At 52.9% G+C, this 23,715-nt stretch overlaps 1 protein-coding gene across 1 annotated transcript in view; it reads right to left on the reverse strand.

Moving 5' to 3' along the window:
• Positions 1-17,551: 17,551 nt before the first annotated feature.
• MLYCD (malonyl-CoA decarboxylase) overlaps positions 17,552-23,715 on the reverse strand; it is a 17,084-nt gene continuing 10,920 nt past the window's right edge. Inside the window, exons 4-5 of the mRNA XM_003791296.3 lie at positions 21,533-21,682; positions 17,552-19,357 (exon numbers count right to left, since the gene is read on the reverse strand). Of these exons, the coding sequence (XP_003791344.1) occupies positions 18,824-19,357; positions 21,533-21,682 (684 nt within the window). The 3' untranslated portion in view covers positions 17,552-18,823. The remainder of the gene's footprint in view (positions 19,358-21,532; positions 21,683-23,715) is intronic.

The following is a 23,715-nucleotide window of genomic DNA, read 5'->3' on the forward strand; positions in this document are numbered from 1 at the left end:
CCACCACCTCCATCATCACCACCACCTCCATCATCACCACCACCTCCATCATCACCATCACCTTCATCATCACCACCACCTCCATCATCACCATCACCTTCATCATCACCATCACCTTCATCATCACCACCATCACCACCATCTCACCGTCATCTCCACCACCATCTCCATCATCTTCACCATTATCATCATCTTTACTATCATGGTTGCCATCACCTTCATCAGCTACCTCATCGACATTGCTTGATGGCGGGATAACAAGGGATTGTTGCTTAGCTGTATTTGCAGGTTTTCTGCAATGACCAAATATATCTTGTGCCTTTTGCATGGGGGGAAGTGCAGTGGCAGAGCTGGCTGTGCTGTGACATGTGTGGAGCTGAGGAAACTGTCAGGAAAAGGGGATGCCTGTCTGGGTTCCTGCTTTACTGCTAGGGCCCCATCTCACAGGACCTGGCAGGCCCTGGGCTCCTGGGCCTGATGTCTTCTGGCAGCTGGGAAGCCCGCCATCTGCCCTGGGCTGGGGTGCCCGCCAGCAGGCAGAGTCAGGTCTGGGCAGGGCCCTGGAGACTAGCACGTTTGCTGCAAGGCTGGAGGAGCAGAAGCAGCCTCCACTGAGGTCAAGGAGAGGCATTGCAGAGGTGTTAACTGCATGGGCAGCAGGCCCAAGGCATCCTTGTTTGAGGATAATTCCTGTATTAAGGATGGAATCCAGGACGAGGTCAAAACCTCATCTGGCTGAGCCTGGCTCTCCTGACTCAGAGAGCCAGCTCTGTGCTCCACAGGTCTGTGCAAGGAGGGGCTTGTCTGCCTCTGGCTGCCAAGGATTCTGGACCTGACTCCAGGCTACTGGGGCCTTCTTCCTTGCTCTGCTATCCCCAGCTGCCACTTTCCACTTAATCAGGGTGGGCTGTCTCTGTCTCCCAGCGAGGGGCTGTCATGAGCTCCTCTCCTGCTCTGGGTCTCCCTGACCCTCGGCACTCTGAGGCCCACTGAGGGTCTAGATTTGTCTGTCACAAATGGAAGGGCACAGAATAATGTGCCTAAGACGTCCACTCTCAGAGGGAGCTGTCCCACAAGCCAGTGCTAGTTTTCCCAGGTAGAGAAGCTGGGGTCCCACGAGGGCAGTGTTTTGTCCAGGGTCATACAACAGAATGGCCTTGGAGAGCCTTGGAATTCAGCTCCTTGCTGCTCCCTCTTTGATACGGCTGTGACAGCTCCCTGGCCCTCCATTTACTCAAGCAGCAGGAATGTGTGCACCAGGTACTGTGCAACATTTGATGGTGGAGAAAACACCTCCTGGAGCAAATAAGCCCCGGATAAAAGGACTCTCACAAGCTGACCAGTCTGGCGATATAGGGGAAAGACCCCCTGAGAGAGCGGCACCTGGTCTGGGAACAGGATGGGCAGAAAGGTAGAGGCAGGAGTAGGTGCAAAGGCCCTGGGGCAGGAGACTTTTGAGAGAGTGGAAGGGGCCATGGCTGAGCATGGGCATCCGTTGAAGCTGGAGAGGTTGACAGGGGCCAGATTACAAAGGATTTGGTGGCTCTGGAAGAAGTTTGTTTTTTCTCCTAAGAGCAGAAGAAAGCCCCTGGAGGAGGGTGAAAAGATGGGACCTGCCTTTTTAAAAGACTGTGGGGAAGATGGGGCAAATGCGGTAGGGTGCTGTGGCAGGGGTCCCAAGGAAGCATCAAGGCCATGACCACTTCCCATGCCCAGGAAGAAGAGGAATAAACTTTGCCAGAGAAGGTCTGGGTTCCCTCATGCCCAGGGAGGAAGCTGTGTGTGTGCATAGAGAAGGATGGGGGACAGACGGCCACGGCTCCAGTGCTGGAGCTTGCGCTTGGGGTGAAGAGGTTGGTACATGTGGCTTCTCCTTCCATGGTGGCAGAAAGCACTGTGGGTCTGGCTGGGGAAGAAACAGGCCAAGCTCCCAAAGTCCAGCCCTTGCCTACAACTCTGCGACACCTTTGGGCCCAAGGTGCCTGTGAACAGCAAACACCCCTGGTGCGAGTGTCTCTGCTGGGGATGCCATGAGGAGAAGGGTTGCTGAGTCCTGGCAGGCTCTGGGCCTTTGTGGGTTCTTCCCCTGATACCATCATAGCTCCACCCTGGATTGTTGCAACCCCTCAGGCCCCTATGGCCCTGGTCTTGACCACTATGCCCCAAGCAACCTCCACACTGGCCCTTTATTGAGACAGTACAACACAGGTGAGGGGAGTGATTAACAAATGACTACGTGCTGAAGGCTCGGGCTCTTCTTCCACAAGGAACACCTGTGGACGAATGGCCAGAGGGTCCAGCCCCCAGCTATAAATTATCTTGCTCAGAGGTCACCTGGCTCTTGGGGTCCTCTACACTGGATCACCTTGCTGTCCCCAGCAGGGATGGGGTGGGGTGATATGTGCATGTCTGGGGGTCCCAACCCCAGTCTCCTATGGCTGTTCTGGTTCAGCCCACCCTACGTGGAGCTGCCCAGGGCCCAGGCCAGGGTCCCTTGTTCAACAACGATTGAGAACTAAAAGTAGACCTCCCATTTCTTCCTGTGACTCCATCACTATGCGTCTACCCAAAAGAAAAAAGTCATTTTACCATAAGGTCACGTGCACGTGAATGTTTATAACAGCCCAATTTACAATCAGAAACACGCGGAAACCACCCAACTGCCCTTCAGCCCACGGATAGATTAATAAACTGTGGCCTATGCACACAGCATGGAATGCTATTCAGCCACAAGGAAGACAGAGATTTTGTATCATTTGTTACAACTTGATGGATCTGGAGAACACTCTCCTAAGTAAAGTATCATAAGAATGGGAAAACGAGCATCGCATATACTCGAAACTTATAGATTAACAACAACAGGCTCACATGACAGAAAAACTCAATTAAATCCAAACTGGGTGGTCGGGGGTCTAGTGGGAACAAGGAGCAGGTGTCTGGACACTTCCTGGGTGAGGGGAACAAGTACAACTTAGACTTTACCTTACAAATGTAAACGATGTAGCCTAATTGTACATACCTACCCTCAGAAAATAAACAACAAAAAAGAATTTCACTATAGCAACAGCAGCAGCTTAAACCCGGCACCGTGCCTTCTGAGAGCCACACGCATATAGAGTAGCCCCCGCCAGAGCTCTGAGGCCAGAGGAGTATAGGGACTGCACAGCCTGAAATGCCTCCTGACCAAATAATCTCCTGGGGTCCATCCCTGCCTCAGTCAGGCACTGAGTCACCAAGCACATCGTGTTCCACTGAGGCCGGAGCTGGAGACACAGGAGACCTCGGCTCTGGACGAGCACCCCATACCCAAGATTTCCATGACTGCTGGGCTCCAGTCTGGGGACTTTCTGCATGCTGTGATCCTCCCCTGGTGGTGCCAGGCCTCAAGACCTGAAGGCTGAATGCCTTGCTCCTGACATGCCCTCCCTCCCCAGATCAGTGGGGCGTGATGCCGGATTGCCCCTTGCCGGGGCTCCCTTCATTCCCTCCCCACCCTGTTCCTGGCTTGAAGCACCCACAGGTCTCTACCTCCTTAACGAACTGTCCTTTCTGCCTGGAGCACATCACCCCCTACCCCACCCTCCGCAGAGCTCCGCCCCCTGCTCACTTTTCCCAGGCCCCCAGTCTCCACCTGCCTCCTGAAGCCACCCTGGCTGGAGCTTTCTGAGCATCCAGCTTTACATTACTGGTGCAGAGTCAGGGCAGGGATGGAGACTGTCCCCAGGGTCCAGCAGGAAGGTGGCACACAGTGGGGGAGGCACCCTCACTAAATGTGCATTTGAGAAGTGACAGCAAGTCTCAGGCAGGTGCTGAGGCCGGGCTTCCACACGGGGAAGCATCTTAGGTGGAGCTCCACAGATTCGCAGAAGTGCGCACCTGTGTGGCCGCCACCCAGGGCAAGATGTGTAGCATCCTGCCCCCTAGAAGCCTCCCTCAGGCCTGTCTCAGATTTCTGACCCCACTCCTGCTTTTTCTTTTAGTAAATGAGTTTTGGCAGCTCCTGAAGCTGACATCGATGGCAGCTCACCAGATGTCCTCTGTGTGTGACTTCTCTTGCTCCATGCTGTGCCTCTGAGATTCACCACAATCTCTCTGCCATGAGAGGCAGGTCCCTTGGCCTTCCCTCCCTCACGCCACCTCCTCTGCCTGGACGTGACCACTTCCCTGCCCACACTTGTCTTCTGATTTCCTCTTTCCTTCCTCAGCCCACGTGGGCCTTTGTCTGTAAATTCCTTGTTTCTGAGAAGACAGGCCTCTTCTTTTTATCCTTGGCAAGTTATTGTTGAAATTCAGGATATTTGAACTTGAATATCTGTGAAGCATATAAGCCACATGCTGCGTATATTCCTGAGGAGTCTCTGGGGGGCCCTCTTCACTATCCCTTGACCTTTCTGTCACTGTGAACCCTGATTCACGCATGCCGCCTCGCTCCACAGAGAAGACCCCTGGGCCCCTGTCCTCCATGCCTGCTGTGTGATAACACAGCCACACACTGTAGATTTGTCAGGGGAGGGGAGTCCTGGCCTGTTAAATAGAGGGTGAGGATGGGACCTCCTCGATGGTCACCTAGGCCAGCCTGCCCGTCACTGAGGGCAACAGACACCACAGGTGTCCTCTCCCTGAGAGCAAGGGCTGGCAGGCTAATTATGACCACTGGCTTCTCCTGATCCATTCTCTACCTTCTCCACCCTGCTCTGAGCCCAGGGAGGCAGAGCCCCAACTGGCTGGCTTCTGGTTGGGTTGATCCTTGGCAGACAGTGGTGGGAAGTCAGGGGACAGGAGGAGACGGGGTCAGGGTGATGGTGTGCTGGCCAATGTCTAGCAGCTAGCTCAGGGTGGGGGACATCGTGGAAAGTTCTCATTTGTAGTTTGCTAGTTTCTGTGGTGTAAATACTCCCACCCTGGTCAACTCAAGTTACCAGAGTAAGATTTCTGCACAGTGGGGTTGGAACTGTGGTCTGAGTGCTGTGTCCTACTGCACGGATACAGACCCCAGCAGCCCCAAGAGCACAGGTAGGACTAAAGCCTAGCAGTGAGCTTTGAGTCTGTACCACCATTACTTTTTAATGTACTTTGTTAACTTTTCAAGCTTATATAATTTAATTTTAGTAAGAGATGTCTTTAACAACTGGCTCACGAAATTCCTGAAAATGTACCAGTTAAGCTCTCATGAGCAGGTGAGAGGCGGCTGGAGCACACGGCTGGCTCAGGGCAACATCTCCTTTTGTACTTTGTCCCCGTCTGAGGCTCCTTTGTGGCCCAGGCTGGCTCCACTAACACTCCCCTCCCCGCCCTGGAGCAGCACAGGCTTCCTGCTATTGTGGTTTCCTGGGTCACTGACTGTCCCTTGTTCCCTTGATGGGTTCCAGGAGGTGGCATCCCAGGGGTGGGAGACAAGGGCACAGAGGTTTACCCTCCGCTCTCACTCCAGCCCACCTTCATCTTTCTTACTGAATCAACTTCTGCACAAGATTTTGTAGGAAGACAGGATTCTGAGATCAGAGAGACACTCGAGGGGCAGGGTGAATCCCTCCAGGGCAGGCAGAGGCTCCACAAAAGTGACCCTGTTCCTCAGCGAGGCCAGTGGGCGTGATCATCGAAAGGGGCCCTGGGCACATCTGTCATGACAATGCACCTGGCCCTGGACTCAGCCATGCCTTTTTAGGTATTTGTCTGACAGACAGACTTGCACCCCAGGAAAGAGTATCTGTCTAAAGCTATTCATCACGCCACTGTTTATTAGAAGGGCTGAAAATGGGGTGCAGCCCAAGTGCCAATCATGAAGAGACTCATTCAGGAGGTTCTAGCATTCTTATAATGGAATACTCTGCAGCCGTTCCTGACGCAGACAGGAGAGGTGCTCTATGGTTGTAAGTAGTGAAGGAACGTCAGAGTGCTTCCACAGGTGGGGGGGGAGAAGGGAGGGAGGAAGAGAAGGGGGCGCAGGTGGGAGGGAGGACGCACAAGAAGCAGGTGGCAGTGGGCATCTCCCAAATGTGGAGCTGGAGTGGGAGGACTTGCTTTTCACTACGGATCCATTTGTACTTTTCAATGTTGTACCATTTTCATGAACTACCTGGTCAATTAACGTGCAAAATTTAAACACAAACAAATAGTTGCTCATGAAATGTAATAGGTTTCTCCCGCTGTTCACTGCAGGGCAGAAAGCCTGGTGGCGCCAAGTAGGACACTGGCAGTGGTGACTTCTCTTTTGCTCAGAGTTTGTGCCCATCCTGTCTCTGTCCTGGCTCTGCTCTTCCCTGGGCTGAGAGGTGACAAAGCCCACTTGAGAAGAGAGAAGAGCCGGGGGCGGGGTGTGTGTGTGTGATCATCCCAGGGCCACACAAGGGCTCCCGGCAGGTGGGGGTTCCATGTGTTTAGACATTCCATGGCGTCTGAGCCGTCTCAGCAACCGGCTCAGGACATGCTCACAATGTCTGCGGACTGACTGGACACTGGTCCCAGCCCTCTGGTAACTTCTACAGGAAGCTTGCTGTCGCAGTGTTTGTGCCTTCGGGTGGGGGCTTCCACCAAGACTCAGCTGGGGAACTAGCACGGGAGGATGGGGTTAGAGCAGCGTTTCCCACTTCCACTGAGCTCCCCTGTTCTTCACTGGGCACCTTGCAGAGCCAGTGTTCCTTGGAACACCTTTGGGAACCATTGGTTATCAGTTAGCATAAATGTTAGCTGTCATCCTTAAAGGCCTGGACACCAGGGTCTCAGTGAGCTGGGGATGGTGGCTGAGGCTCAGATGACTGGGAGGTGGTCACCAGCACCTCTGTCTCTTGGCCCTGGTTGCCCACTGTAATCACCTGGAGCCATCTCTAGAGATGCTGATTTAGTTGGTGTGTGTGTGTTGTGGGGGGCAGAGACTGGGACTTTAAACTCCAGGTGATAGTAACATATAGGCAGGGGTGAGAACTGCTGCTCTAGAGCCAGGAAGAGTAGGAGGGGAAGAGGATGGTGGTCTTCCTGTATTGCAGTCTTGGGTCATATTAATAAGGGCCTAGTCTACAGAATGTGGGAGGTGATGGTCCCGCTTGATTTAGCTCTAATCAACCAGACTAGGTTCTGAGAAACCCCACAGCTTAACAGAAATCCCCGAAAGTTGGAAAATGTTGAGCGAAGAGGAACTGATACAGCAAGGAGACTCAAAGCATGGTCCTGAGGGGCTTAACCCAGGCCTCTCTGGAGAACTCCACAGACAATAGGCATTCCTTGCAGCAGTGGGACCTGAGGTTCAGAGGGCCATTTGTCACGCCTGCCATGGGCTCTTTCATTTGGGGGCTTATCTTTGAAGCCACTCTGGTTTCTAACTTCCTGAGGAGGAGCAGGAAGTTCTTACTGAGGGTGGAAATTGTAGGGGCAGGGTGGGCTGGGCAGGATGAATCCATTTAAGGCTGATAAATGATTTTATAGGGTCATGCGGGTACCAGCCAGTCTAAGGTGTGATTCAAGGCGCTCATGAATATTTAAGGAGTAGGAGCGAACGGAGAAGTGTCAGGGTGACAATGTGGGCGATGGGGGTGCCTGGGAACCCAGACCCCTCGCTGGCGGTCAGGCCTGTGAGGACCAGGGCTTGCTCTCCTGGTTCACGGGTTTGGTCTCTGCCTGGACATCACACGGTGGGCACTCACAGAATGTTACTGAATGGATGAATGAGTTATGGGAAAAGCAGGATCTAGATTTGGGGAGGGGAGAAGAAGGGTTTCCAGAGAGGGTCTCTCTGAAGAGGTGATATTTTCCCTGAGCACTGAGCTACAGGTGTGGAGCCCTCATAGGACCCCTGAGCAACTCCTGTGGGCTGAGCAGGGTGTACAGAGGGAGTGAGGAGCTGGCTTCAGGGGGAGGGGCCCAGTACATTTCATGAGCAACTATTTGTGTTTAAATTTTGCATATTAATTTACCAGGTAGTTCATGGAAATGATACGACATTCAAAAGTAGAAAAGGGTTTGTAGTGAAAAGTAAGCCCCCACCTCCCAAGGCCAGTGTGGCCTTGGCAAGTGACAGCACCACTCTGGGCCTCAGTTTCCCAACAGGCATAATGGAGATAAGTAAGGAATAGTGGCTGCTCAGGACTGAGAGTGACACCGGTGCTGAAAACGTGCCTGGTGTGCAGCAAGCTCTGCAGAAATTTCACTGACGTCGTCATCACCACTGACAAAAGAGGCACCCAGGAGACAGAGCCTGAGTGCTGGGTCTTCCCACTCCAGCCGCCCCCTCCCACCGCTCCTTGGCTCGCACCCCAGTATGGAAGAGTTTGCAGCTGGCAGAGGGCCCAGGCCTCTGGATCCTGCCCAGGCCCTAATGTGAGCTCTGTGCTGCTCTCACGTGGGCATCCTGGAAAGAGGGTCTGGCAGGCCTGCCCATTCCTGCGGGCTGGGGCGGGGAGTAGGCGGCGAAAAGGCCTGGGGGCCTCAGGGAGGGATCTGAGGGCAGCAGGCTGTGTCCCAGGCACCACCCACTCAGCCCTGGCTGGACTGGGTGGGGCTGGGCCTGGGAGGGCGGCTTGGGGCAGGTCCTGACTGGCAGGAGGGAGGGACAGTGGTTGGAGAAGAGCCAGCCCCCAGCCACGATCTGTCCTCCACCTTCTCTCCTGCTCCGCTTGGGCAGCAAAGCCATTCCTCAGCCTCCCTGCTGCCCCTTGCCCCAGAGTCACTCTGCTTCAGTCACGCAGGCTGAACCCGCAGAGTCAGCCTGGGCTCCTCTTTGGTTCACGCCACCCAGCCCCACTGCACAGGCTCCACCTCCTGCTGTCCTGGGCCGTGCCTTGCCACCAGAGCGTCCCCAACCTGGCAGCCTGATGGCCATACCAGAACACAGCCAGGTGGTGTCCCTCACCCGCCAGTGACGCCCCTCTCAGCCACAGTATAAGCAAGTCCCTGCCTTGCCCTTGCACACTCCTGCCTCAGGACCTTTGCACCTGCTATTCCTTGGGCCTACAAGGCTCTTCCCTCAGATGTCCACAGGACTTGCACCCTCAGTTCATTCAAGTCTCTGCTCTCTGCTCGGCAATGCTGGTGAGGGCCTGCAGTTTATTCACAGGGCATAAAGCACGCTCTTGTGGGGTACACAGAGTCCCCTGGATAAGCACTTTCAGAGAGACTTTGAGGCACAGAACCTAAGGCTGGGCCTCTGGGCTGAGTGCAGCCCAAGCTGTCCAGGTGAGAGTCACAGATCTAGGAAGCAGAGAGGCATGAGGGGCCCAGTCCCTGGCCATCCCTTCCCTACAAAGGGCCTGGGCCCCGACAGGTGGGTGGGGGCTGGTGAGGGCTGCTTCCTGAGGGGACTATGTTGCTAGGAGTTGGCAGGGGGCTGCTGACCAGACAGCCCTGGCCTGGCCAAGATGAGAGTGGGTGGTCGCATGTTCCTGGGCCTAATGACAATGGGTGACATGCTCTGGGAATGTTCCACATGCGGGTGTGTGCCAGGCCTCCGGTTACAGAGGCTCTTTCCTCCCAGAATCCCTTCCATGGAGTGACCAGTCAGCGCAGTGTACCACCTGGGAGCCTAGTGTTTGGGGGCCATGGTGCTCCTGACATCACAGCGGCAGTAGACCCCCTCCCAGGTCACCTGACTCCCAGAGTCTGTAGCTTAACCCTCCTCACCTCCTGGCCAGACAGCCTGTTGGTCACCTCTCTGGAGCCTCCTCCTCTCTGGCCAGGCAGGCCCCACACCAGGTGCCACTGTGTCCCAGAACAAGCCCTGCCCCTTCTTGTTGTGTGTTCCTCTTACCTGATGATGAATCAGCTGGGTGCAGCAGAGGTGACAGTGGTGACCTGCTGGCCGGGGAGAAGCGGAGCTGGCCCTCCCCAGATGCCCCCCCAGATGTGGCAGCAGGGGGCTGGGGGACAAGAGGCCAGGCTGGGCTGTTTGTCGCATCACAAAGTCCTGCCCTGGGTGGCCAGGGTTCCTGGTTGGTGGGGGGAGGGGCCTGGCTGGGCACTGCCCCCCTCTTCCGCTGCGGCCCCTCTGGAGTATCAGCAGCCTTAGGGGTAGCACCTTAAAAATGGGCACACCTTATAAGGTGAGCCCAAGGGGTGGGTTGGGCTGCTTTGATGACACGTGCTCGCCCCCCACACAGGGCCCTGCACATAGCGGGTGCTCATTAAACACTTGCCCACCGCTGGCCCTGTGCTTGCAGGTGGCAGAGCAGGGCTCAAGCCCAGACCAACCTGGCTGCCCAGGTGCTCTGGGGTGGCCTGGCTGGATGTTCCTCGATGCCCTGCCTCCTTTCCTGTTCCCTGAGAGAAGCAAACTCAGGAGAACTCCCCTTGCTTGCTCGAGAGGCCTTCCTTAGAGATGACGAGAGCTGTGAGAATAAGGCTTAGGAGGCTGCAGGCCCATGGGGAGCTTGGAGCAGGACCCTCCTTGAGGGTCGAGATCCCCACTAGGTTTCTGTGTCCCTGCCTGGTGCAGGTCAGGGCCTCATGGACTCGCCGTGGTTATTCTGCTGGGAGCTGTCCTCACAGGGTGAGCGCTGTGCCCACTTTCTCAGCTACTTGCATTTAGCTGCCATCTCCACCATCGCTCCCTACCACCTCCTACCTATCCTCACAGGCACTAGTGATTTGCCCCAGGTGCCAGGTGGATCCCGGGAAGCTAAGGTAGGAGATGAGAAACACCTGCAGAGGGTTGACGGCGGTGCCATGGGACATGCCCCAGGCAGCTGGGCCTGCAGGCACAGGCCTCTCAGAGAGGCATCCTTTGCAGACCAAGATAGGGTGCTTCTCTCCTGACCTGGAGCTTTCTGGGCAGAGCTGCAGAAGAAACATCACAGCTCATTCCAGGAGGTGTCTGCATCCAGAGACGCCATCACCAGTGCAGGCAGCTGCCCAGGGGCAGACCTGGGAACGGACTAGGGTAGAGGGGAAGCTGCCCAGACCCCTGGGCTGCCACTGCCATTCAGAAGGGCCTATAACTCATCACACTCAACATTTTCAAACTTCGCTTACCAAGCTTGCCTCTGCAGAAGCCTTTTATATTAAAAGTAAACTTCTCACCTGGAATGCCAATGTGATAAATCTTAAAGTAAAAAAAAAAAAAAACAACTTTACTGGCTTACATTTGTTTATACATCAAAACTGACCCATTTACTTATTGTAACTCCAGTAATGGCCACACCATTTCTCAGCGATGACACCAGGCTCAGGACCCAAGTCTGGGTTCTAGAAAGATGTGTTCTGGCCTCTGGCTTCCTTGGTGAGGCTGTGATTTATATATGCCTGAGGGTTGGGGAGGTGTCCTAGACTGTGTTCTGTGGCTGGGCCGGTGAGATCTGGATGAGTCATCCAGCTGGCAGACAGAGTTCCTAAATTACTGAGGCTCTGGGGGAGGCTGCACTTTGTCTTGGACTCTGCAATCGGAGAAGAACTGGACATCTAGAGAGTGTCCGTCCTCTCGCCTCTTCTCTCCCACTGCTCAGCTCCTCCCTCCACTTGGAGCAGCATCTGCCTCTGTCCGTGACAGCACAATCTACTGACCCACGCAGCATCTAGACACAGTGGTCTTCCCTTTTGAAGCCAGAAAGTGGGAAACGCGGAGAGTGTATCCTCAGGCTTGAATGGTGGCACTGCAGGAGTAGGTGCTTAGCTGGGCTGGCGGGCCCCATCTTTCATGTGGGTCTGGATCTAAGTCCAGGACTGATTAGTATAGCTGTGACATCATCGCACTGCTCTTCAGGAGAGGGCTGGAGAGCAACTGCTATACTGGAGGGTGGTGGAGGTCATGGGTAAAAATCTTAGCTCTCAGCCGCAAGGCATTTGGGAGATTACAAAGATTGGAGAGGAGACATCTGGGCTCATTTCTAAGCCAGCTTGTTTCTGTGGCCACCCAGGACTGACAGCTCTGATGCACAGGACAAATGGCTGAAAATTATCAGATTTTCAGCCAGTCTTCTTGGCATGTGCCTCTGCTCCATGGATTTTGGGAGAAGCCCAGGCAATCTGAGGGCTGAGATTACCTCTTACCACAAGCTCCCAGCATGGTGTCTGCAACACGTTAGTATTTGATACATCACATTTGTGAATAGGCCGTTTTCTTCTTCTTCTTTTTTTTTTGCAGTTTTGGCCGGGGCTGGGTTTGAACCCGCCACCCCTGGTATATGGGGCCGGCGTCCTAGTCCTTGAGCCACAGGTGCTGCCCAATAGGCTGTTTTCTTTTCTTTTTTTTTTTTTTTTTGAGACAGAGCCTCAAGCTATCCCCCTGGGTAGAGTGCCGTGGCATTATAGCTCACAGCAACCTCCAACTCCTGGGCTCAAGCGAGTCTCCTGCCTCTGCCTCCCAAGTAGCTGGGACCACAGGCGCCCTCCACAACGCCTGACTATTTTTTGGTTGCAGCCGTCATTGTTGTTTTGGCGGGTCCAGGCTGGGGATTCGAACCCACCACCTTAGGTGTACGTGGCTGGCGCCTTAGTCCGTTGAGCTATAGGCGCAGAGCCCAATAGGCTGTTTTCAATGTGTTATGAAGAGGGTTACTGTCAGCCAATGTGCAGAGACTGAGATAGGTCCAATAGTTTTACTAGCAGAAGGCCAGCCATAGTAACCTTTCTAGACTGTTCTGTTCTTCCATTTCCCATATCACAGTTATATACATGAAAGTTAAAAGCAAGAACCCTACTACTTATTTTGAACAACAGTAATTAACACTTATCTTAAACAACAGTAACTGCCATAACCTATGACCCATAGTAAATAATAATTGACATAACCCACGACCCAAGACAACATTTCTTTTTTTTTTGCAGTTTTTGGCTGGGGCCAGGTTTGAACCTGCCACCTCCGGTATATGGGGCCGGCGCCCTACTCCTTTGAGCCACAGGCACTGCCCCCCAAGACAACATTTCTAATTCAAAAGTTAATTTCTTAAATCAATCACCCTATACTACTCAAATATTCACCTTCAGGTGAAAGCCCAATTTACAAATTAACAGGAATGGGAGACACAAGGTCAACCCTAACCCTAACCCTGGCCTGCCTGCCCCATCCTGTTCTCACTACATGTGCTCTCAAAAGCAGTTAAGATAGTTACAAATATGATTTTAAGTGAAAGCTTAATAAAGTATGCCTGGAGCCCTGGGACACCCACAGAACCTTGTTGGTCCCCCAACATTGTTGTGGCAAGTTACGACCAGGCCATGCTGGAGGCCACCCTCCTCTTCCAGGATGCCAAGTTATGAGTTCTCCTGGGCTTTTGAGAATATGTCTAAGGAAACTGCCTTAGATAAACCTGAAGGAAGAGTTCCTTTGGTGTGTCCAGAGACAAAATCCTTCAACCTATCACCCAGGGTGCGAGATGTGGAATGGCTGGTGGTTTCTACCAGTGGTTCTCAACCTTCCTAATGCCGCAACCCTTTTAATACAGTTCCTGTGGGTCACAACCCACAGGTTGAGAACGCTGTTCTAGACAAAGCAATAATCTCATTTAATACTTTCCCAACTCTTTTAAAAAGTCCTCTGAGGACTTTTTGAATCTTCACAGAGAAAGTCTGAACATTCCCTAATATTTATTAATCTTGTCCCCCCTTTTGTTGAGAGAGGAAGCAACTGTATGTAACTGGGCTTTAATAATACTCTTTTATTAAATAATACTGTCACCTTCTATTTAATGACAAGAAATGCTGAGTTTTTACTTATGGCAGTGATATAAAACAACTGTAACCAGGAGTCAGCAAAGGACTGCTGTTTGGGCCCAGGACCCCTAAATTTAGTGGGATTTAGAATTGTGATTTGGGCTCCTTGCCAGAGCCAGAAAGTCAGGCCTGAGTTGAGACCCCGTGAGGAGCAAGAGGGGGATGCCCTGGGACTTACAAATGACCACCCACCTGCCCCACTCGAAGTTACCTGACCGGCAAGCAGGGGCTGGCTGAAGGGCTGTGCCTGGGAGTTGGGTAAGCAGGAAGGGCAGCAGGTGTGGGAAGCCCCATTTGCTGGCACCCAACGCCTAGTGCGCAGCCTCTGAGCGAAGGTTAAGGCCGGGCTGGGCTGGGCTGGGCTGGGCTGTCTGTCCCTGAGAACTGCGCCCTCAGCGCCCAGGACGGGACCGCGGCGGCAGCTGGGGAGCGCGGCACCGCCATCTGGTGGCGGCAGGCTGCACTGCGCCCGTGAGCCCTGGGAGCCACTCGGAGCGACAGCCGCTCCCTTCTGGCTCAGCTGTCTCTGCTGTCAGTTAACAGCTTACCATGCTGGGCATTGGGTTGGACTCCAGCACCCGGTCGGGTCATCTCGTGAGACCCTCCCCGCATCAGGCCCTGCGGGATTCACGGGGCATCATCTCAGGTGTTCGAGGGGACAACCTGGCAGAGTTGTCCAGGACTTAAGTTGGCTCCAGGCAGCCACCCAGTGAGTGTAGCAGTGTGCCTTTTCAGTCTCCCTTTTGTGTTTAAAGGGGACGTCCAGGGAGCAGGTGAATGGTCCCGGGAGCTGTGCCAGGGACCAGCCCTTCAGGGCTTTGTTTGGGCTCCTTCTTGGCTGGGTGGGACTAAATGAGTCAGGACAAGCTCCCGGAGGGAACTGGATGTGGAGGAAAGAGGGTGTCAGGGGTTCAGGGTCTCGTGTCCCCTTCCTGCACAGCACCCCTGAGGGGTCAGGATGCTGTGGGCCTGGCTTGGCCCATAAAGACACCACCTTTCAGGGGCTATGGAGCCCTGGGCATGGAGCACATTGGGGTAACCAGCATAGTCTGAAGGCAAGGGCCTCTGCAAGCGTCAGACTGGATGGGATCCCAGGTCACCTGTGCATTCTGTAGCCAGCTTGTGGCAGGAGCTTTGCCACTTTGGTGGAACCAATCATCCAGCGGCAGCCCCTGCCCCCAGAGGGCTCCTAGTCTAGTGGAGACACACATGCAGCTGCCTGGCTGCCTCAATGGGAGGGCAGCCAGCAAGCAGAGGCCCCATGCTGAGGGGTCAGGCCAGGGGAGATGGGAAGGGAAGAGCATGTGTGAGGCAAGGAGGATGGTGAGTTCCGGGGCTGGAGAAGGCCGTGTGACTGGAGAGGAGGAGGACAGTGCCCAGGAGGGTCCAGGAAAAGCAGTGAGGGGTGGACACGACAAGTGGGTGTGCATGTGGCTGGGTACAAGGGGGAGGGAGGGAGGTGAGGAAAAGAGAGGGGACCCAATTTACGTTTCGAAGTAACAACTCCACTTGCTGGGATGGAGAAAGGTCTGGAAGGGTCAGCAAAGGCACCTGGGCAGCCCAGACCAGAGGCTCATTACCACATGAGATCTGAGGGGCACCAGCCAGGCTTCTGGGTTACACAGCTGGGTGGCTGGGAAGGAACAGCTGAGAACACAGGTGCTGGGGAGAGCATCTATGTCCAACCTTAGCTATGGCCCAGCTGTCCAGGGTGGACACACAGGTCAAGCACCTGTAGTGTCAGCAGGGGGACCGTGTGACTGTCCAAGTGAGGGGCAGCTCTGTTAACAATGATGCCATGACTACAGGACCCCAGATAGGCCCTGTCTCAGCCAAACAGGGACAATGGTCACTCTTATTATCGATATGTAGGTGGAGAACAAAGGTGCATAGAGAAAGGTCCTAAGGGAAGGATGGTCTGCCAAGAGTGGGAGGAGAAAGCTGGGGTTGGGGGGCATAAGTGGCCCATGGGCCTGGCCATTGCCAAGAGGGCACCTTGTTGAATATTGCATTAGGGGCCTCAGTGACAGCTGGCAACCAGAGGTGGTACCCTGAGCTCTGCTGGGTGACCTCCAGTAGGAGAGGAGGGAGGGGAGGATGTGGATAGAATGCGAACAGCCAGGCCAGACACTTCAGGAGCACGGTAGTCTAATCCCTCCCTCTTCTGTAGCTTCCAGCATCTTTGAAAGCAGCTCTGGGCTCCCTCCCTGCTGCCAAAGCTACCCTGACAGAAGGAAATTTTCATCAGGACTGCTGATGCAGGAGTGAAGACTCCGCTTCGTCAACAGACAAACACTATTTACTGAGCCCACCCTGCAAGCCAGGTGTCCCAGAGAGATTTACAGCAACAGCTTGGGTGTTGGAGCCTGTGCACAGAGCACAGAGGTTCAGAACCAAGCCCCCTCCTGGGTGGGGTGCTGCCTGCCCCAGCTCTCTCCCTCCCTGAATGGAGACTCAGCTGCTTCCAGCCTGTTTCCTCATCTCCAAACCAGACAAGCCCTCATTCCCACCATGGCCACAGCTCACTCTGGGGTGGTAAGAGTCCAGGCACCCTGGGGAGGTGGTCCCTGTGGTGGTGGAGCTGTGGGCAGCCTGCTCCTGGGCCAAGGCCAGGCCCAGGCTGAGGCAGGGAGCCCCAGTACTCCTGCACACCCGGTGGTCTGGCCAACCCTCGTGGACTCGGTTGGGCTTTCTGCTTTTGCTGGAACTGGGCTCCTGTCCCTGGTAACTGAGGGTTCTGACCAAATATGGCCAGCACAATGCAGGCTCTGGTTTCAGACAAGACACAAGACCCTGGAAAAGTCCGTCTTAGGACCCCTGCCCCCTGCCAGATGTTGCATCCTAACTTTCCTGCCCTCTGGTCCCAGCCAGGCCGCCCCTGACCTTGCTCTCTTCCTGCTTGCCAAAATGAGCCACTTGCCCTGTTCTGCCAGCACTGGGCTTCTCCCCCCGGGCCTTTTCCCGTGTGGTTGCTCCCCATCTGGGCTGGTGTGGAAAAAGGGGGGCTGGGTGTTGGTCAGGCCTGGGTTTGAGTCCCAGCTCCACCCTCACCAGCTGGGTGGGCCTCTTTGAGCCCATTTCCTCATCTGCAAATGAAAAACACTCTGGCTGCCCCTGGAAAAGGGCAGAGACAGATCTGGGGGAGGAGGGGAATGCAGGGCCAGGAAAGCCTGTGGAGAACCCCTGGCCTGAAGCAGAGACTCCACAAATAGTGTTCCTTCCTTCCTTCCTCCCTCAGGGATTTAGCTAGGTGAGAACTACAAATGCAATTTGGAAACAAAACGAACATGAGAAAGAGATCTGGGGTCACCTCGGTTGATGTTGCTAAACTGTAAATAATGCTGTGACTTTCTGTGCTGGATAGAGATCACTGGGCAGCTTTTGTTTCCAAGAATAGATCAAAATAGACTTCATACTCCAATGAAAGTCTCAAAATTCAATTAAAAATCAGAGGTGTTCACTCAATTTAAAACCTAAATAGGCCTTATATTTAATTTCTAACAAAGCCCAGAATATGCTAATGCTTGCAGAAACACTGAGATCCGCCCCCCTTTGAAGCCACATACAGAACAAGGAGGAAGCCCCCGCCCCCAGGACCTGAGAGAGAGGGCAGGGCTGTAGTCACTCCTGATCTTGCCCTGTAGGGCTCAGAAATCAAACCCTCAGAGGGAAGGGGCAGGGGAGAGGGACAGAGGAGGACAGAGGAGTCTCAGAGTGACCCAGACTCTGGGGCTCTGTGCAAAGGGTCCAGAGCTCACTGGGCAGCCTGGGGTCCCTTCTCTGTAGAGTGGGGTGCTGCCTGGTTATTGGGGGTCGAGAGGCCCCTAGGGCACCTGTGCAACCCAGAGGAGCTGCTCCCTACCCCCTTACCAGGGAAAAGATTATTTAGTCTTTTGGCAGAAATTGTAAACAGAAGCCAGAAAAGCAGCAACCATTTTAATATCCAAATAAGGGGACGACAGATCACAGAACCCTCACTCAGGCCAGTGTCATGGTGGGGGCCAAAGTCGGGCTGCAGGGACATCTGTAACAATGACGGGGTGGGTGTGCCTGCCAGGCCACATGGCCCTCTCTCCTCTGAGCCTCATCCCCAGGGCCTTCAGAGGCGGTCCAGGGCTCTGGAGGAGGCATAAGACAGCTTCCACCAGTGACGACCATCACACCCCTGTTATGAGGCCACGTGTCAGACATGGGAGATGGCAGAGAAGGACCTGGGATGGTGAGAATTTAGTGCCCTCAGGGTCTTAAAGATGAGAAATGAAGGAAGGGACGACCCGTCTGCCTGAGGACAGGAGGGCACTGCAACCACAGACACGTGTGTGTGTACAGACGCTTGCACACGCAGACATGGAGGCACTTGTGCTGACACACGCTTCCCTTCCTCCCACAGCCACGGCCATCCCTCATCTTTGTCCTCATCCTGTACCCTTGGCCCCTTCCCAGAACACAATCGCCACAGCTCCAGCTGGGGACCACGGCGCAGCTGACACCTCAGAGCTGACTCCAGCCTTGCCAGCCTCTTATCTTAAAGTCAACCTCAGTTAAATGATCACACGTTTACCGCTTTGCAGAACAGACTTGTTCCTTACTATGCAGTCCATTATGAATGTGAATCCCTGTCAGCCCAGCTCCAGCAGCAGCTTCTGTGCTATATTTGTGCAGAATCACAAACCCTTTCATATATTTATGAACTTCAGAGTTTAACTGGTAAAGTGTAGCAGAGCCCTATGTCCCTTTTTATTAAGTGGAGAGAAACGGCTAAAGCAATCATCACCAAATTACATTCTAGAAGCTCCAGGTAAAATCTGCTCTCTTCTGGGCCACTGGCCCTGGTCCTCAGGAGGCCGACTGACCTGTCTGGTATGAGAACTATAGAGCCTGAGGCTGGAGATGCCACAGCACCCGCCCTGGGCAGGTATCAGGCCGAAGGCCTCGGCAGACCCTTCTGGGGAGCACACTGACCCGCCGGTCTGTGTCCACCTGCATCCAGCCCCGTCCATGCCAGGCAGCGCCTCTTTCCCAGCACAGTGGAAGTGAAGACCCGTCCTCACCGCACAACCCTGCGGGCAAGAGGACAGGTCACCGCGGCTTTACTCAGAAAGCTCCCTCTGACACACGACCTGCCCTGTCCGTGATGTTTTCATCTTCCCAGCCCTGGGCCAGACGCATGTGCTTTAGGGGAGGGTTCCTCCTAGAGCTTGCTGTTCTTCTGGAACTGGGCCACCAGGCTGAGCACCTGCTCGGAGGCCTTGATGTTCCTGGAGCCCAGGTAGGCGGTACTGTTGGAGCCCGTCTCATGCAGGTAGTAGCGGTAGTTGACCATCAGGCCGCAGGAGCCGCTAAGGCCCTTTAGGCTGGTGTCGGCCATCCAGTTGATGCGCCACAGCACTGCCCCGTTCTGCAGGTGGAAGTTGGCCACAGGGTTCAGAGCGTAGCCCCGGTGCTTCTCCCCATACAGGTACCAGGCGCACAGCCGCATCAGCGGGGTCTGCAGCGCCCGCACCAGCTTCTCGGACTTCACCCATTCACTGCTGCCCAGAAGACCCTTGAGAGTCTCAGTGATGGGGCCACCAGTGAGTTCTGATAGTTCTTTACATTCTGAATCTGTAAACAGTTCGTTCCGCCCAAGCTCTTTGGTTGGTGAGTGCAGAAGCCCCAGAAGCCACTTGGTGAACCCAGGTATAGGAGACAGACTGGAAAATGTCCCCAGGTGAGGAAATTCTTTCTGTAAAGCACGGACGGGGTGGAGGAGAAAACACACAAATTCAGCAGCTGTGTTACTGACACGGGAAACCCGTCCACTTAGCGTTTACGTGCCTCTAACCTGTGTACGCTGTGGTGTGGCTGGCAAGTGACACGTGATACACGTGATTTTTCTTCTTTTTAAGGAATGATTATTAGGAACCTGATGTGTGTGGTAGGCCCAGGAGGCATCTTGAGTCCTCAAGGCAAGGAGTCTCTGTCCCTACCATTGTCATGTTGGCAAAATAGAGACCTAAGTTGGGGATGTTCATACAACCAGAGAACTGCCCGCTGTGAGGTGGGGCCTGGCACCCAGATTCTGACTCCAGCCCTTGTCTTTGTGCCACACCAGGCCCCTGTCACGGATACTGCTGCAGCCACAGAACCTGCCTTGGTGCTTGGCACACAAACACCCAGGGACTGGCGATGAACAGGTGAAAGCCCAGGCACGCCATGGGGGCTACAGGGGGAGCAGGGCTGTGGGCGTTCTTACACATCACACGACTCGGGGCAACCACTGCTGTTCAAATTATCTACAGACCTCAATGATCATTTCAAAAAACCCAGGGTTTCTGATTATAAACGTAATGCACGGTCGTTATAGAAAAAATTTATGACAAAAGGAAAGAAAACCATCGTCCTCCACTATGCTGAGCAAACTGCCCCCTCATGTCTGATCAAGTACAATCCTCTGGTCTTTCTCTGCACAATCTGTATGTGGATGAGAAGCAGTTTTATATCGTGTGTTACAAATTCATACCGTGAGCATTTCCTCATTATCATTTAAAATTCAAAAATATAATCTTAACAGCAGAGTAATATGAAAAGGGAAGCCTACCCTGGGATTCTCCTAACTGTACTCCTCTCATCGGATACTGAAGGAGGCTCTCAAGTGCTTTGCTTTTATAAACCCCCAGGGACACTTTTGAGCACAGAGGGCTCTGCTGTAGGACAGTAAAGGTTTCCCACAGAGCAGCAAGGAAGAGAGTGATCAAAAGGAGTCAATGCCTTCACCTTCCAGCCCTGGGTCTGACCTCAATTCTCCCTCAGAAATCATGAGAAGACAGGCCCAGCTGCCAGGAGGTGGGGCCAGAGGATGGAGGGTACGGGTGTGGTGCTCATGCATGGCTAGGACGGCCACCAGCTGTGTCTGAGCTTGGATATTTAAGAGCTAATATGTCCCTTTTGGAAAGAAGTACGGACAATACTCAGGGATCTAAAGGAAGACCTGCTGTTCGATCCTGTAATTCCTCTACTAGGTGTATATCCAAAAGACCAAAAATCCTTTATAAGAAAGATATCTACACCAGACTGTTCACTGCAGCTCAATTCATAATAGCCAAGTCATGGAAAAAGCCCAAGTGCCCACTAACCCATGAATGGATCCATAAATTGTGGTATACATACACCATGGAATACTATGCAGCCTTAAAACAAGATGGAGACTTTACCTCTTTTATGTTTATATGGATGGAGCTGGAACATATCCTACTTAGTAAAGTATTTCAAGAAATGGAGAAAAAAGTATCCAATGTAATCAGTATTATTATGAAACCAATTTACAATCACTCACACTTTCATATGAGGAATAGATCACAACTACGGCCCAGGATGAAGGAGGGAGGGAGGGATGGGAGGGGATGAGGGAGGTTAGATGGAGGGAGGGTGAATGGTGGGATCACACCTATGGTGCATATTGCAAGGGTACATGCCAGATGTATTAGGTATAGAGTATAAGTGTCTTGACACAAAACTTAAGTAAATGAGGTGAGGGATAAATTAACCAGTACGATGTAAGCATTCCAAATTGTATATGAAGTTAGCACGTTGTACCCCCTAAATGCATTAATGTAGACATGATCTACCTCTTTATGATTTAATTAAAAAAAAAAAAAAAGAGCAAAATGAGGCACCCCTGACACTTACACGGGACAGCACACAAGACCTGGCACATCCTGGACAAGCCAGAGGGAGGGCGCCCTGGAGCCAGCACATATCCTCAGAACACACCTGCACTTTTCTACTCCTCCCCACCCCTTTAGTTCCTATCTTCATCTGCTCCCCAGAAAGCAGGGGCAGGATTAGCCACTGGTTGTCATACCCGACACCTGCAGGGTTCACGGAGGCTGCCCTGTCTGTGGCCCTGCCCAGCACTCACCTGCAGCTCCTTGATGACACGCTTCACCAGGAATGTCCCCAGCTCTACCCCCTGCAGTCCCTGCTGGGTCAAACTGATGGAGTAAAAGATGGCAGCAGCAATTCTGCTCTTCTCCTCTGTTTCTGATGGAGGGCATTCCTTCACTATTGCCTGGAAAACACCAAGGACGGTTTAGAGAGCAGGTGCAGGCTCTGCAGCTCACATCACAGCCCTTTCCCTGGGCTTTAAGATAACTGTCAGAGGCCTCGGCTTCCCCATCTGGGTTTAGGCCATAAGGACTACACTCTGTTCTGTTTCAAAACTCTCTGGAGGAGATGATTTCACAACTTCCTAGGGTGTTTGCTCAGCGTTGTCATATCATTTCTACTATTTGGAAATTCTAGTGCAAACTTTGTCGAAGAGCAATTTCTGTCCCTTTTTGTCTTTTTTAGGCCTTTGTGCAAATGGTAACTTGCTTCACGTCTCCCTGGCTTCGCGCCTCCCCTCCAACACCCAGGGCGCACCAAGCCTGTGTGAAGGCCAAGGAGCTGCAAATTCTTCAGCTTTTCTTTAAAGGCCTGCTTCCCCCTTTAGTCATTTTTGCTCCGTTTCTCTCAACTCCAGCTTTTCATTTTTCAATCAGCCATATCCAGTCTTACAAAGTATTTTTAGGCAAAAAAACAAATAGAAAAAAAAAAAGGGCTCAGTGCCTATAGCTCAGTGGCTAGGGTGCCAGCCACATACACTGGAGCTGGCAGGTTCAAATCCAGCCGCGGTCTGTCTAATGACGACAACTGCAACAAAAAAATAGCCGAGCATTGTGGCGGGTGCCTGTAGTCCCAGCTACTTGGGAGGCTGAGGCAAGAGTATCACTTAAGTTGGCGGTTGCTGTGAGCTGTGATGCCACAGCTCTCTACTGAGGGTAACATAGTGAGACTCTGTCTCAACAAAACAAAAACAAAGTATTTTTAGGGAATTTACCTATTTAGGACTTTATAATATTTGTCCTAAATGACAACATAGATTTGCACAGGCACATGAGTAACAAATGACTGACATGGAAAGTCACTTCGCTGGAGTATGAGTTTACTGTCATTTTTGACTGCAAGCTTTTTTGACCCCTACTACTCTGAAGGTCCCTGGAGAATGCCGGAGCAGCAGGGGTTACACCAGTCTGCTCAAAGCAGGTGCACCAGCTTGCTTTTGAAGAACACACTAAAACATCTTAATGAAGGTAAAATGTTAACTTTTACCAGTGACAGTGCAACCTTGAAGTAGGAGTGTTAAGCCCAGTGCCCATGGACGGGTCTAGAAATCCGTAACTGTCTAAAACCTGGCATCTGTGCATGTCTCCTTTGGGGAAAATGTCCTCAGCTTTCAGCCCCTCCAAATTCTCAAAGGGTCTGCACCCCCTAAAAGTTTAAGAATCACCACCATGAGGGTGGTTTGGGAGACGGAATGGACACTTTCCCCGAAGACAAAGGAAATATTAAAAGAAAGACATTTTGATGACATTTAGGACATCGAGGGTAATATGAGGACAGCTTTGATGGCCATCCCAGAAAGAGTTCCAAAACTGCCTCGAAGGTGGCTGAGGTGCCGGCATCAGCGCACACCTCCTAACGTGGGTCCTGTGAAGGTGACGGGAGTGATACTCAGCAGGGAGTAGGGAGCACTTGCCCCAGGATGGGTTTGTGAACTTAGTCGTCAGACCACATGCATACTATTCTGTAATCTGAAGTTTTACTGACCAACGAGTCAAGGTTGGCTTTCTATGTCAAAAATACAAACCTACATCAACATTTAACACACATACAAAATCCAGTGTATGTGAAGATGTGTTTACACCATCATCTGAACCCATCCTCTGCTGACAGTATTGGGTTATTCTCTCCAGTCTTTCAAAACCAGAGAAACGCTGTATGGGTCCCTGTATGGGTCCCGTACTCTTAGGTTTGAGTACGCCCTGGGGGTAAATTCCAAAGAGGGCAATTTTTAGGTCAAAAGGAATGCATATTCTGTATTTCAAATCAATCCACATTGCCAAACTGCCCCCAGAGAGGCTTCCTGTCCCACCAACAGTATGTGAGGGTGCAACTCCTTAAAACATGATAGTTGTCAGGGTATTAATTTCTCCTCGGTGATCAAGAACATCTGCTCACGATCCTACTCAATTTCTCTAACTTCACAGACAAGGAAGCTGT

Source organism: Otolemur garnettii, unplaced genomic scaffold, assembly GCF_000181295.1.
Source record: "Otolemur garnettii isolate 467f Iridium unplaced genomic scaffold, OtoGar3 scaffold00047, whole genome shotgun sequence".
Lineage (NCBI taxonomy): Eukaryota > Metazoa > Chordata > Mammalia > Primates > Galagidae > Otolemur > Otolemur garnettii.